General features: G+C 36.7%; 1 protein-coding gene across 3 annotated transcripts in view; it reads right to left on the bottom strand.

Annotated features, from left to right (window-relative positions):
• PSMA8 (proteasome 20S subunit alpha 8) overlaps nt 1-15,575 on the bottom strand; it is a 52,912-nt gene that overhangs the window by 21,851 nt on the left and 15,486 nt on the right. For 2 of the 3 annotated variants that reach the window (XM_054460526.1, XM_054460528.1), the window contains exons 3-4: nt 13,422-13,546; nt 7,187-7,309 (exon numbers count right to left, since the gene is read on the bottom strand). In XM_054460526.1, coding sequence (XP_054316501.1) covers nt 7,187-7,309; nt 13,422-13,546 — 248 coding nt within the window. Of the gene's footprint in view, nt 1-7,186; nt 7,310-13,421; nt 13,565-15,575 lie in introns of all 3 variants that reach the window. The other variant, XM_054460525.1, reaches the window with a different exon arrangement.

Here is a 15,575-nt window from a genome sequence, read left to right as displayed (position 1 = left end):
TTTACTTCCTATTTCCTTTTCTTCAATTTTTTATTTTGGAAAAATTTAAACTTATGAAAAGTGTAAAGTACAACGAACAACTAACACCACATTCTTTGCTTGGATTCATGAACTATTAACATTTTGAGGTATTTGTTTTAATTCTCTCAATTTAGATACTGGCATGGGTGCATGCATGCACACGCATACACACACATTTTAATGCTGAAGTTGCAGATGTCATTATATTTCATCCTTAAATATTTCAGCATCTATCTCATTAAAACAGAGTTGTTCTTGGCCAGGTGTGGTGGCTCACCCTTGTAATCCCAGCACTTTCGGAAGCTGAGGTGGGTGGATTGCTTGAGGTCTGGAGTTCCAGAGCAGCCTGGCCAACAGCATGAAACCCTGTCTCTCCTAAAAATTAACTTGGCATGGTGGCAGGCACCTGTAATCCCAGCTACTTGGGAGGCTGAGGCAGAAGAATTGCTTGAACCTGGGAGGTGGAGGCTGCAGTGAGCCGAGATGGTACCATTGCACTCCAGCCTGGGTGACAGAGAGAGATTCTGTCTCAAAAAACAAAACAAAACAAAACAAAACAAAAAAACCAAAAACCCCAACAACCCTCCCCCCTCAACAAAAACCCACAAAGTTGTTCTCTTATATAATTATATTATAATCATCACATCCCAAAAATTTAAAACAGACACAACATTATCTAATATACAATCCATATTTAAGTGTCTCTGGTTATCCTAAAAATGTCCTTTGCGTCTGTTTTTCCCACATCCAGTATACAGTCAAAAATCTTGGATTGCATTAATTCTTTACTATCCTTTAAACTAGAAAAGTTTCCATGCCTTTATTTTGTTTTTCATTAACACTAACATTTTTGAAATATCTTGTAGAATGCTTTACAACTGAGATTTAGCTGATTGTTCCCTCAATCAGATTTAGGTTAAATCCAATGGCAATAATACTGCTAAGGTCATGTTATTTCTTTTCCATTGCATCACAGCGGGAGGCATATCATGCCAGTTTATCCTATTATAGGAGATGCTAAGTTTGATGGTGATGGTGGTGTCCGCCACAACTTTGTGATTAACAAGTAATATGTGGCACCACATGAATATCCTTTTCCCAGCCATCTTTCACTTGATGGTTTTAGCACCCCTTAATGATTCTTGATCTTCCCTCTCCCCTTTTCTTTTATTATTTATCTATTTTTAATTTTGTAGAGACAAGGCCTCACTATGTTGCCCAGGCTGGTCTTGAGCTCCTGGCCTCAAGTGATCCTCCCACCTTGGCCTCCCAAAGTGCTGAGATTACAGGTATGAGCCTTTTTCTTATAAATCCACTCCAGTCATGCTTTCATCACCATCACTCCATCCAAGCTGTTCTTGTCAAGGTCACCAATGACCTGCAGATCACTAAATCCATTCACTTCACAGTCCTCTTTTTACTTGATGGAACTGAGTAAATTGATAACTCTTTCTTCAAACAGTTTTCACTTGGGATCCAGAACACTCGTCTCTGAGTTCTCCTCCTTTGTAGACTATGCTGGGTCCTTCCCAACCTTTCCCCAGCCCAATGCCTCTAATCTAAATCAGGTCTTGCCTGGATTATTGAACATAGCCTGTAACTTATCTCCCTGCTTCTACCCTAAGTCCTTTACCATCTATTCTCAATATAGCAGCTAGAGAGACACATTAAAAGTATAAATCAGATTGTGTTATTCCAATATGTAAAAACTTCAATGGCTTTCTACATCACTTTATTTAATATAATAATTTAAGTCCTATCCAAGGCTTTCTAGCCCTGCAAGATCTAGCCCCCTACCTCTGAATACTTCATTTCTTACCACTGTATTTCTTGTTGACTTGCTGTAGCGTAGTCACGTTGGTGCTCAAAGAGTTTGAGATTTTGAAGCATTTCAGATTTCTAATTTTTGGATTATAGATGCTCAGCCTGTATGCTCTAGCATAGAAATCTAGCTATAATAGCCAGTTGCTATTTTTTATAAATATGGAACATGCTACTGCCTTGGGATTTTGCCCTTTTGTTTCTGTGTTTGGAACACCAAAGCAAATAACTGGCTGGCTTGCTCCTTCACTTTCTTCAGGTCTCTGTTCAAATGTCTCCTTTTCAAAGGGACCTTCCCTGACCACCTTGTATATATCAGTCATTCTCTATCCTCCTAACCTTGTTGTCTCATTTTACTCACAGCATATATATATATACATACACACACACACACCACCTTTTATATTGTCATATTTAGATTTTTATATTGTCTGTCCTCCCTTTTTCATATGGGCAGGAATTTTCATCTGTTGAGTTCACCTCTATATTCCCATAACCTAGAACAGTATTTAATATGTAATAAAAATTCAGTATTTATAGACTGAATACTTGTTAAATGATGGGCTGTTTATATATTTTATACTTTTGATGGTGAATAATCTTTAGGAATCCTGCACTATAACATCCCTAAGTACACAGTTATCAACTCACATGCTTATTACTCTGGTATTCAATTCCTTATTTCTGGACCTTTAGGATTTTATTTTATTTTATTTCATTTTTGAGACGGAGTCTCGCTCTGTTGCCCAAGCTGGAGTGCAGTGGCGTGATCTCGGCTCACTGCAAGCTCCGCCTCCCGGGTTCACGCCATTCTCCTGCCTCAGCCTCCCGAGTAGCTGGGACTACAGGTGCCTGCCTCTGTGCCCGGCTAATTTTTTTGTATTTTTAGTAGAGATGGAGTTTCACCATGTTAGCCAGGATGGTCTCAATCTCCTGACCTTGTGATCCGCCCACCTCGGCCTCCCAAAGTGCTGGGATTACAGGCATGAGCCACTTCGCCCAGCCAGGATTTTATTTTTGTATTTAGCTATGCATTAAAAATGTTAATAATCATTCTAGCCCTGCAGATGTTTATAGTAGGAGAGTTTTTAGTTAATTTAATGTAACTGGCCAAGTGCCAGAACCTGTTACTCCACTAAAAAATTTTCTTTTAAGCCAAGTACAGAAAGACAAATACTTTATGATCTCACTTATATGTGGAAACTAAAAAAAAAAAATTAACTCATAGAAGCAGAGAATAGAATGGTGGTTAACAGGAAAGGGCGGAGGAGGGAAAGGGGATGGGAAGTTGTTAGTTCAAGGGTACAAAGTTTCAGTTAGGAGAAATAAATTCTGGAGATCTACTGTACAGCATGGTGACTACAGTTATTAATAACGTACTGTATATTGAAAATTGCTTAAAGAGAGTAGATTTTAAATGTTTTCATCACAAAAATAAGTATGTGAGATGATGGGTATATTAATTAGCTTGATTTAAATCATGCCACAATGTACACACACATTGAAGAATCACATTTACGAACATAAATATATATAATTTTTTCATCTGTCAAAAATTTTCTAAATATCTTCTTCAGTACAAAAATGTACAAAGAAAAAATCTAAAAATGAGTGTTTCCTTACTGTACCCCTGTTTTTTTAATCTGGATACTGGCAGAGCTTCATGGCAACCTGCCAACATGGCTGACTGAGTTTGTTGGACTTTTCTGCCATGGAAAGGGCAGCAGCTTGCCCTCAATGGAAGAGAAACTTACTCAGGATATAAGGTACCCCTACCTGTGCCAACTGCTTCTGTCAGCTCTCCCACCTGTGGACTTAGCTGAATACCTCCTTGCATTTTTTTTAGAAACAGTTTATGTTGTCCAGGCTGCAGTGCAGTGGCTATTTGCAGGCATGATTATAGTGCGCTACAGCCTGGAACTCCTGGGCTCAAGCCATTCTCCTGCCTCAGCTTCTCAAGTAGCTAGGACTACTGCCATGCACCACTTTAGCTGACCCGAATAGCTTTCTTCACCATCACAGTGTCCTAGAAAACATAGCCTCTGAGCAAGGAACTGATTGTGAGAAAGTAGGGGAATTGGCTTATGTTCATGAGATTCATTGGTTTTACTTTGTTCTCTCATCACCTTGAATTAGCCAGCCTGATAGAATTCTAGAACAGACTATGAAGACTCAGTAATAGCAGTAGCTGTGTGACATCTTACAGGGCTAGGGTTCTGTTCTATAAGATCCTGTATGTACCCTGAGCCATAAACTAGTAATTCATTTTTTACATGCCTACAAATTTAGGAACTAAGGAAGAGATGTGTCTCATGAATATCCTTAATGGCCCACTTGTAAATCTTTCTCTCTTGTCCCCACTTGGTTCTGCTAGTTTAAAGGTTCTAGTTCCCAAGAAAAAGAAGGGGAGATAAGTGGGGAGGATGTTTCTATCAGGGGACATAATAATTTCACTGAACTACAAGCTGAGATTGCCACTTGGCCATTTTGGATTCCCCATGTTATTGAACCAACAGGCAAATAAGGGGTTACTGTAATGACAGTATGATTTATTTTCATCATCAATGGGAATAAAGTTACCATTATATAATAAGACCAGAGAGGAGGTATCTAAAATTCAGAGGATTTTCTGGAGGCTTCTCTTAGCATTCCCCTGTAAAGTGAAATAAGTTAATGGAAGGCACTATTACCCATTAGGGCAGGATCATTAAAGGCCCAGTCCTAATAAATAAAATCTGTGTTACATGCCAGGTAGAGAACCTCAAAAAACCAAAGTGCTGGTATTAGCTATTTCTGTTCTCATTTCTGCAACAGGCCATGTGGCGACAGTTTGTTCATAACTTCCTATTTCTCCTACCCATTCTATCTTTTCCTCTACCTATACCTCATAAGCCTACAAAATAGCATTGCAAAATACGGTCAGTACCATAGCTGTGTTCTCAATAGTCCATTGAAACATTTTATCAGGTTACTTGGTATAGTATGTCAGAGTAAAAAACAGACAGACATAAAAAATAAAACACAGATCCAAACAAAACAAAAAAAGAAAAACTTGATCTCATAGCTAAAATGTTATAGTTCCCAGAAGTAGAAATCAAGTCAGAAGATTTTATTCTACCTTCCAAGAATGGATTTTAGAATTTATATAACATACACAGAAAATAATTTGGCCTAAAGGAAGTAGCATGATGTAATGCAAACAACACAGAATGAAATAAATAGAACATCTTGAGTTCTAAATAAGTATTGCTATTAACTAGGAATGTGAACTTTTTTGTTTTGAGACAGGATCTCACTCTGTCACTCAGGTTGGAGTGCAGTGGTATGATCCTAGCTCACTGTAGCTTCAAACTCTTGGGCTGAAGTGATCCTTCCACGTTAGCTTCCAAAGTAGCTGGGACTACAAGTGTGCACCACCAATGCCTGGCTAATATTTAAATTGTTTTTGTAGAAGTGGGGTCTTATTACATTGCCCAGGGTGGTCTCAAACTCCTGCATTCAAGTAATCCTTTTGCCTTGGCTGCCCAAAGTGCTGGGATTACAGAAGTGAGCTACCACACCAGGTTGGGAAGGTAAACTTAAAAACAGCAACAAAAATCACTTAACCTCTAAATCTCAGCTGCCAAATACATAAAATAAAAAAGGTTTTCAAATGTTTTTTGTTAGAGATGATTTTTTTAAAAGCTGCGTAATATTTCCCTCAACCAAAATCCCACAAGAAAGTGCACTACATAAAATGTAATCAGTAGGGTATCCACGTGTATGCAAGTGAGTGCGCCGTGCTTATATCCTCCTGTCCCACCATAAGAACCGAAGACACCAGAGCAGAGCAGAGTTTCAGACCAAGATGATCAACAAAATTCTCAACAACCAAAAAATTCCATAATTTTCCTGACTGAGATAAAATAAAATACTTCTCTGTACGTCCCCAAGAAGCAATCAAATTAAAACAGAAAAATTATGTAAACCTGGAAAATGTTGTGTTACGATATAGAAACAAAGGGTAATGATGTAATGATAAATGCAAACAGAAGACGGCAGCCTTCAAAATATTTAAAGATTGAGTGTGGTAACTTGGTTTGTTTAGGGCACAGATTTAGGAGGCAAGAAATCTAGTACAGGTAAGAGATCTCTAGTTGACAGGAAAAAATGGTCTGATATTTGCAGCATGTAAATCTATACCTTCTGATTACTAATTAGATTACTCAGGCAGATTAAAAGGATATGTGCCACTGACATAAGTATTCTGGTATTTGTTGTAAGAATAATCCACTGCTTTACTGCCTGGTTAATGGTTTACAAAATAGTATCTTATGAGTACGGTCAGTGCAAATCAAATTCTCTATTTAACACAAGCATAAAGACCATGGCAATATTTCTCCATTAATTTATTTGGCTCTTAATAATAGTAAAATCAACTTTGTAGAAAACTATTTAAAATCTGGGTATTTAACTTTTAATAAAGTCAAAATCACTTATATTGGATTCTGTAGTGTAGTCTTATTCTTATACACAGGAATATACAAAAATTCACTCCTGGAAGCTAGGTTTCTCTGGGCTCTAGCAGTGTTTTTTGTTGGGGGCAGGGGGGCGTTGTTTGGTTGGTGTTTTTCAGACAGGGTCTTGCTCTGTCACCTGGGCTGGAGTGCAGAGACACGATTATAGCTCACTGTAACCTCAAAATTCTGGACTCAAGCAATCCCCCTGTCTCAGCCTCCCAGGTATCTGGAACCATGGGTGTGTACTACGGTGCCTGGCTGAGCCCTATACTTTTGTATTGGATTTGAGTGCACCATTAAACAAAGTTATTACTGCGGTTGGGTGTCAAAACAAGAATAACAGCTTATCCAGAAAACAAACTATATGCTAGGAATTATACAGAGATCATTGCTACATACTAGCACATGAGTATAGATTCATAGTTTAGGGTGCTCTGACTCTCCTAAAATGGAGAAGGTGAATTAAATATTTCAGTACGAATTTAAATGTCTATCTAATTCTTTGTTAAAAGAAGAAGGACTATTTCTGCTTGAAGCAAGCATCTATATAGTACAATATTAATTTGGAATAATAAACAATAAATAGGAACTGGATATTTCTCTTACTTGGCCATTTATAAACACTTACTTTGGTCACATCTTTTCAAAAGACTTGTGCTTACAAAATTAAGGTGATTCTTTATCCAACCAAAATCATTGTAGTTTCTGACGAGCTGGATAGTTACATTTTACCAACATCAATATTTAATGCAACATAATTTTGTCATGTCTCTCAAAGCAATAAAGCATTTACACTAAATATTTACTAAACTTCTAAAAAAAGTATTAATAAATTCATGACTCACCTTCCAAGCGTGATAAGTACCAGAAGGATCTGTCTGATACAATCTTGGGATACCATCATCATCAAAACCTACAATTAAGGCAGAAATACCAAAAGGTCTTCGTCCATTGCTTTGGGTATATTTCTAGAAAAATAAAATGTATTTTTAGAATAAAACTATTACTTACAAAATAAAAATTCTAATAATAAAGCATTGCTGCCCAAATGATCCACTTCCCTAATTCTTATTCTACATATATTAATGATCTTTTTCCTAACCCTTTCTGGAGCAACCTCAATTCATGATGAAATTTTAAAAAATTATGCTATACAGTCTATACAATAAAATCATAAGTTTATTTACATATAGTCTTAAAATCACTTTCTTGTTGCTTTGTATACATTTGGTAACATCACTAGACTGTAATTTCTAATATAGCAGAGACCTGTGCCATGCATTTTGGTTCTTAGTAAAGTTGATTTCAATAAGCTGTGCTTTGGAAACATGTCCTCGGCTTACCGTGAGGGACGCTATAAATGTAACTATTATTATCAAGTATTCTTACTTGACACTATTTTTATCAAGGACATTCTGTTCACTATATACTAGGTTATCGCTAATTAAAAACCCAAGTAAAACATTTCTTTCATTCCCAAAACAAGAAAACCTTTGTTTATCCTGAAGAAGAGCATGCTGTTTCCTCACAGACAATGGGTCACTGGAAACCAATTGTATGTCTTTCTACTTTAGTGGCAGGGAACTTCCTGGAATTTGTGCTCTAAGGAGTAGAATTCACACTGAGACTCGTGCCCCAAAAGTCATACAAAGAAGCATTCCTGACAGAAAGCTAAGGACTAATTTTTTTTTTTTTTTTAAGAGACAGGGTTTCACCATGTTGGTTGGCCAGGCTGGTCTCGAACTCCTGACTTCAGGGGATCTGCCTGCCCTGGCCTCCCAAAGGGCTGGGATTACAGGTATAAGCCACCGCGCCCCGTCTAAGGACTAAATTTTTAGGCAACTTCATATACTATAAATAATTCTGTGGCTGTATATAACTGTATGTAACTCTATGGCTTGAAATAGCTTTACATCAGCCTTCTTCCTGGTCTTGCCTATGTATCATATCTATTTTCTTATTTTCCAATTTTATTATATGTATTTTAAAATATATATATTTATTTTTAGGTTGGATGCAGTAGCTCACACCTGTAATCCCAGCACTTTGGGAGGCCAAGGTAGGCAGATCGCTTGAGCCCAGCAGTTCGTGACCAGCCTGGGCAACATAGGGAAACCCTGTCTCTACAAAAATAAAAAATTAGCCAGGCATGGTGGTGCGCATCTGTGGTACCAGCTACTGGCGAGGCTGAGGTGGGAGAATCACTTGAGCCTGGGAGGTTGAGGCTTCAGTGAGATGAGATCATGCCACTGCACTCCAGCCTGGGTGACAGAGGGAGATCCTGTCTCAAAAAAACAAAAACAAAATCTATATAGAGTAGCATACTCTGTATGTGTATATATTATATACAATATATACACACACAATGTGTATATATTGTATATATATTTTATATATAATATATATAAAATATACACACACTATTATATATATAAAATATGTATACACACACAGAGTATGCTATTCTCTATTTCTACAAACACAACTTTTTTAGTGTCCACATATGAATAAGGACATGCAGTATTTGTCTTCCTCTGCATGACTTATTTTACATAACACAATGTCCTCCAGGCTCATTCACATTATAACAAATGACAGAATTTCATTTTTTTATGGCTAAGTAGTATTCAATTGTGTATCTATACCACATTTTCTTTATCCATTTATCTGTTGATGAATGCTTAGGCTGGTTGTATATCTTCCCTATTGTGAATGCTGCTGTGATAAACACAGGGGTGCATACATCTCTTGGATATACTGATTTCTTTACCTTTGGATGATGCATAACCAGTAGTGGGATTGTGGGATTATAGGATAGTTCTACTTCTATAATAGTTTTCTGAGGAACCTCCACACTATTTTCCATAATGTCTGTATTAATTTACATTTCCACCAACAGTGTATAGGAGTTCCCCTTTCTCTGTATCCTTGCCAGCATTTGTTATTTTTTGTCTTTTTGATAATAGCCATTCTGAGGTGAGATGACATCACTCTGGTTTTGATTAGCATTTATCTGATGATTAGTGATGCTGAACATTTTTTCATATACATGTTGGCCATTTGTATTTCTTCTTTCGCGAAATGTCTATTCAGTTCATTTGCCCATTTTTTAGGAAGATTATTTGGGTTTGTTTGGTTTTCAGTTGTTTGAGTTCCTTGTACATTCTAGATATTAATCCCTTGTCAAATGAAAATTTTGCAAATATTTTCTCTCATTTTGCAGATGGACTCTTCACTCTGTTGACTGTTTCCTTGGCTGTGCAGAAGCTTTTTAGTTTGATATAATCTCATTTGTCTAATTTTGCTTTTGGTGCCTGTGCTTTTAAAGTCTTATCCATAAAAATCTTTGCCTAGCCCCAAGGTCCTAAAGCATTTCCTCTATATTCTCTTCTAGTAGATTTATAGTTTTGGATCATACATTAAAGTCTTTAGTCCATTTTAAGTAGATTTTTGTATATGGTGAGAGAGAGACAGAGGTTTCATTTCATTTCTTCTGCATATCCAGTTTTCCCAGCTACATTTATTGAAGTGGCTGTCCATTCTCCAATGTACATTTCTGACATTTCTGCTGAAAATCAGTTGAATGTATGTAGATTTATTTCTGGGTTCTCTATTCTGTTCCATTGGCCTATGTGTCTGCTTTTTACAAAAGCACCATGCTATTTTGGTTACTATATCTCTGAATATATTTTGATTTCAGGTAGTGTGATGCCACCAGCTTTGTTCTTTTTGTTCAAAATTGGTTTGACTATTTCCTAATGTCCTAGTTCACATCTAGGTATAAAGTAGCTGTTGTAAATATACCTTAGAGGGAAGACTCTTTTATTTTATTTCCTTAATGAACCCTTTTCTTTTTTTTGACAGAGTCTCACTCTGTTGCCCAGGCTAGAGTATGGTGGTATGATCTTGGCCTACTGCAACCTCCGTCTCCTGGGTTCAAGCGATTCTCCTGCCTCAGCCTCCCAAGTAGCTGGGGTTACAGGTGCGCACCACCACATCCAGCTATTTTTTTTTTTTTTTTTTTGTAGAGATGAGGTTTCACCATGTTGCCCAGGCTGGTCTTGAACTCCTGGGCTCTGGGATCAAGTGATCTGCCCACCTCGGCCTCCCGAAGTGCTGGGATTACAGGCATAAGCCATCATGCCTAGCCTAATGAATCATTTTCTTAAGATAAAAAAGTAGGCTGGGCGCTGTGGCTCACGCCTGTAATCCCAGTACTTCGGGAGGCTGAGGCGGGTGGATCACGAGGTCAGGAAATCGAGACCATCCTGGCCAACATGGTGAAACTCCGTCTCTACTGAAAATACGAAAATTAGCTGGGCATAGTGGCATGTGCCTGTAATCCCAGCTACTCAGAAGTCTGAGGCAGGAGAATCACTTGAACCAGGAAGTTGGAGGTTGCAGTGAGCCGAGAAGATTGCACCACTGCACTCCAGCCTGGTGACAGAGTGAGACTCCATCTCAAAACAAACAAAAAACAAATAAACAAACAAAAAAAACAAAACTACAAAAGGTGCATATGAGATATCGATCTTCTGCCGGAGAGCCCCAGGCCTTCTCGGTGGTAATTCCATTCTTATGACTATGTTTCCGTAAATACACTCTGCATAGCCTTGATATTTCTGGAAGAAAACCTAAAAACTACAACTGGGACTTCTGTGTATACAATGTTCTGTTCCTTGTATTTGGTGAATGTGTTTTTAATGATTAGGAAAATCGAAGCAAATAAAATAAGTAGAATAATGTAATGTTGGACTTCCTTGCAACCTGCATTAACAAATTTCAAGAAATCAAAATAGGACAATTTTGTTAGAAGCTAATCAGTTAAAACTTACATATATAGGATACATAATGAGTTTATTAAAAATCTCTATAAAAACAAATGGTAAAATTTGACTGGGCGCAGTGGCTCATGCCTGTAATCCCAGCACTTTGGGAGGCTGAGGCGGGCAGATCACTTGAGCTCAGGAGTTCAAGACCAGCCTAGCCAACATGGTGAAACACCATCTGTACAAAAAATAAAAAAGTTAGCCAGGCGTGGTGGCATGTGCCGGTAATCCCAGCCACTCAGGAGGCTGGGGTATAAGCATTGCTTGAACCTGGGAGGCAGAGGTTGCAGGGAGCTGAGATCAGGCCACTGCACTCCAGCCTGGGCAACAGAGCAAGAAAAAAATAAAAAAATAAAAATAAAAATAAAACAAATGGCAAAACTCATGCCAAAAAGTGTTCTAAATACCTAAATTGCCTTAAATCATTTACTCTATAATGCAAGTCAACAAAGTTCATATTATTGTAATGCTCCTTTTACAAATTAAAAAAAATTAAAGGTAAAGTAGGAAAATAGTTTGCCCAAGGCATTAACTAAGAAGTAGCAAAGCCAGGATTTAAACTCCAAAATTCTGGCTCCTGAAAGCACACTCTTAACCACTTGAGTACATGTCAAAAGATAGTTTACAAAAGGAGAAATGAAATCAGCAAACCAACAGGTAGAAAAAAAGTTCAACCTCATCACTAATTATAAGACACAAATTAAAATAACTATTATAGTACTATGTGATACTTATTTGCAAAATAAAAGAACAATGAAAAACCTAATGTTGATGATTCTTCAAGGATACATTTATACATTGCTAGCTGTACAATAAAAATTGTTTCAATCTTTCTAAAGCAATTTAGCTACATATAAAAAGAATCTTAAAACCAATTACAATTTTTAATCTCGTAATCCCATACTAAAAAATAAATTTAACAATATAATTCCAAAAATAAAAACAAAAGCTGTGGGAAAGAGTATTATCATCAGAGTAGCAGAGAGAGAATAAGAGAGAGAAGAAAAATGAAAGAAACCAGGAACAATGTAACTAAATTATGACATAGCAACTAGAAACAGTATTACATTGTTAGAATAATAACTAAAAAGACAATGTTGCATATATAAAATATACTTAAAATTAGTAAAAAAATAGTTGTAGACATCATGATTATACTTAACGTTAAGCTATGTATTTATGCATGGATTGAGGAGAAATCATATCTGATCAGTTATGTTTAGGTTTTGCTTTAGTCCATTTTGTGCTGCTATTCCAGAATACCTGAGAGTAGGTAATTTATAAAGAACAGACATTTGCTTCCTACAGTTCTGGAAATTGAGTAGTCCAAGACTGACAAGGCGACATCTAGCCAGGGCTTTCATGCCATGCCATGTCATTCCATCACAGAAGGTGAAAGGGCAAGAGAGATGAGAGAGAGCAAGAGATTGAGCCCTTTTATAATTGGTATAATTATAAAAGATTAAGCCCTTTTATAATTGGTATTAATCCATTTATGATGGTGGAACCCTAAACTCCTCCCATTAGTCCCCACCTCTCAACACTGTGACATCAGGGATTAAGTTTCTAACCCAAACTTTTGGGGGACACATTCAAACCATAACAAAGTTGCAGGTAAAAGAATAATGCAGGCCAGGCACCATGGCTCATGCCTATAATCCCGGCACTTTGGGAGGTCAAGGTGGGCGGACTGCTTGAGCTCAGGAGTTCAAGACCAACCTGGGCAATATAACAAAACCCCATCTGTACAAAAAATACAAAAATTTGCTGGACATGGTGGCATATGCCTATGGTCACAGCTACTCAGGAGGCTGAGGTGGGAGGATTGCTTGAGCCCAGAAGGTCGAGGCTGCAGTGGGCCAAGATCATACCACTACACTCTAGCCTGGGCAACAAAGTGAGACCCTGTCTCAAAAAAAACAAAAACAAAAACAAAAACAAAACAAAACAAAACAAAAAAGGTACTTCTCTGGAAAACTTTAAATAACACTTTGTATTAATTTCCAGAAGTGTAGAAATCTCCTTAAAAGATCAGACTTACTGTTTTTTTAAATTTGAATATAATTCCCAGAATTAATACTGATCCAGATTTCTAGTGATTAAATCAATCCATTTTACTGGAATAAAAATATGAATATTTTAATAGATTTAATAGACTACGTGGTTAGAGTAACTGTAGTACTTCTATGATAGGACTTATAATGATGAAAAAGGAGAAAGCTTGACAAAGTATGTTAGAATATTAGCTTACCTGCTTTAAAGTTGCTATGAAGCGAGTTATGTATTCTACAGTGACTGGATCCTCAACTGTAAGCTTATGGCTCTGGCACTCCACACGGGCTCTGTTTATTACTACTCTAGCATCAGCAGTAAGTCCTACAAAAATTGTCAAAACTTCACAAAAACCATAAAAACGTATTTTTTACAATACATTTTTCCTTGTCAAATGAGTTTTATTCACAATGAAATCTTTCTTATCCCTTTTTTCTCGATACATGCTCATTTTAAAAGATTTGTAGGATAAAGTGTCACTTGTCCTACATTCTGATTTGTTTCAAGATTTAAGTTGATCCATTCTTATTTGTTTTTTATAGAAGATGTTTTAAAGAATAATAGTTTAAACACTAATAGTAAACTTGATTTCTTCTTATGAAAACAAGAATATTACTTAATTATCAAATATATATTCACTGAATTCAAACTACATTAACACAGCTGTGACATGTCACTTCTCAGTTTTTTGTCTAAAACCAAGAGTTTGAAAATGAAGAATGCTAAAATAGAAAACACTTGACCTTGCTCTTGCAATACCAAACTATCATGTGATTAATTCTCAACACTTCTGTAAGGAGACAGAATGTGTTTTTATCAAAAGAGCAACAAACTGACCATGAACTTTAACTGATGCAATGGTTGCAAACATTTCTATTAAACTTTGGCATTTGACTTTTCCATGTCCACTTTGTTTCCTTCCCTCCTCTCTTAATACTAACTAAACTGCCAAGAAAGTGCATTCACAAAATCTTGGAAGCGTAGTCATTTCTAACAAAATCACCGGTCTTTTGCTGTCACAAATTCTTGTTTCCCTTCCACACCATTTCTAATCCTGTTTCTACAAACCTGGAAGAATCTTCAGTCCCTGAAAATAGTTAATATGAATATGCTACTCTTAACCATTACTCATAGTTGGGTAGAAATTGTAATCAGATACTCAGTTAAATGAAGAGAAACTGATTCTTTTTCCCTTTGCAAATGTTATCTATGAGAAAGAAATGGCGAGAAACTGATTTAGTCTTTCCTATGGATAAAAACATCACTCAATTTGATATATGATCAAACAGAATATGTATTTATAGTCTTTCCTATGGATGAAAACGTCACTCAATCTGAAATATGATCAAACAGAGTATGTATTTCCCCTTTACAATGTAAATATCATCCAAGCCTGAGGAAACAAAAGTAACATACTTAGGAAAGTAGCAATATAATTGATTCAAGGAAAAAATAGTGATAAATTTGTCGAAGTATATGAGCAACATAGTTATGTGTATGTCTGTTTTCAATAAGTAGCAAGATTATTATTAATTGGCTAGCAGAGAACAAATTCTATTTTAACAAGTTACAATTAAAATTTACATTTAATGAGTCAGGAGACTTGCTTGAGGCCAGGTGTTTTAGACTAGCCTGAGCAAGGCAGAGAGACCCCGTTTCTACAAAAAAATCAAAAAGCTAGCAGGCCATGCTGGCACATGCGTTTAGTCCTAGCTACTTGGGAGGCTGAGGCAGGGGGATTGCTTGAGCCCAGGAGTTTAAGGCTGCAGTGAGCTATGATCATGCCACGTACTCCCACTGGGGGTGACAAAGTGAAAACCTGTCTCTGAAAAAAAAAAAAAAAGGAATCAAATTAAAATTAAAATTTAAAATTACAATTTCACTTTGCTTAAAAATAAACAATCTACAGAAAAAATGAGTATTCAGTCTAGTGCTCTGAAATATGTACAGGTTGAGTATCCCTCATCCCTCATCTGAAAATGCTTGGGATCAGAAGTGTTTCAGATGTTTTTCCAGGTTTTGGAATATCCGCGTTATACTTACTGGTTGGGCATCCCTAATCTGAAAATCAAAAGTCCAAAAGGCTCCAATGAGCATTTCCTTTGAGCATCATGTTGGTGCTCAAAAATTTTCAGATTTTGGAACATTTTGGATTTTCCAATTGGGTATGTTTAACCTGTACCACAATTTTATATTGAGGATACAATCATAATGTAAAATTTCTGCTACTAAGTGGAATTCCACATGGTACATGAAATAATTTTTTTGTAGTCCAACTTATTTCTTCACCTGTACTTTTAGTGTCATATTCAAGAAATCATTTCCAAATCTAATCTCATGAAGCTTTCCCACT

This window comes from Pongo pygmaeus, chromosome 17 (genome assembly GCF_028885625.2).
Source record: "Pongo pygmaeus isolate AG05252 chromosome 17, NHGRI_mPonPyg2-v2.0_pri, whole genome shotgun sequence".
Taxonomy (NCBI): Eukaryota; Metazoa; Chordata; class Mammalia; order Primates; family Hominidae; genus Pongo; species Pongo pygmaeus.
This window is presented reverse-complemented; position numbering and strand designations above follow the sequence as displayed.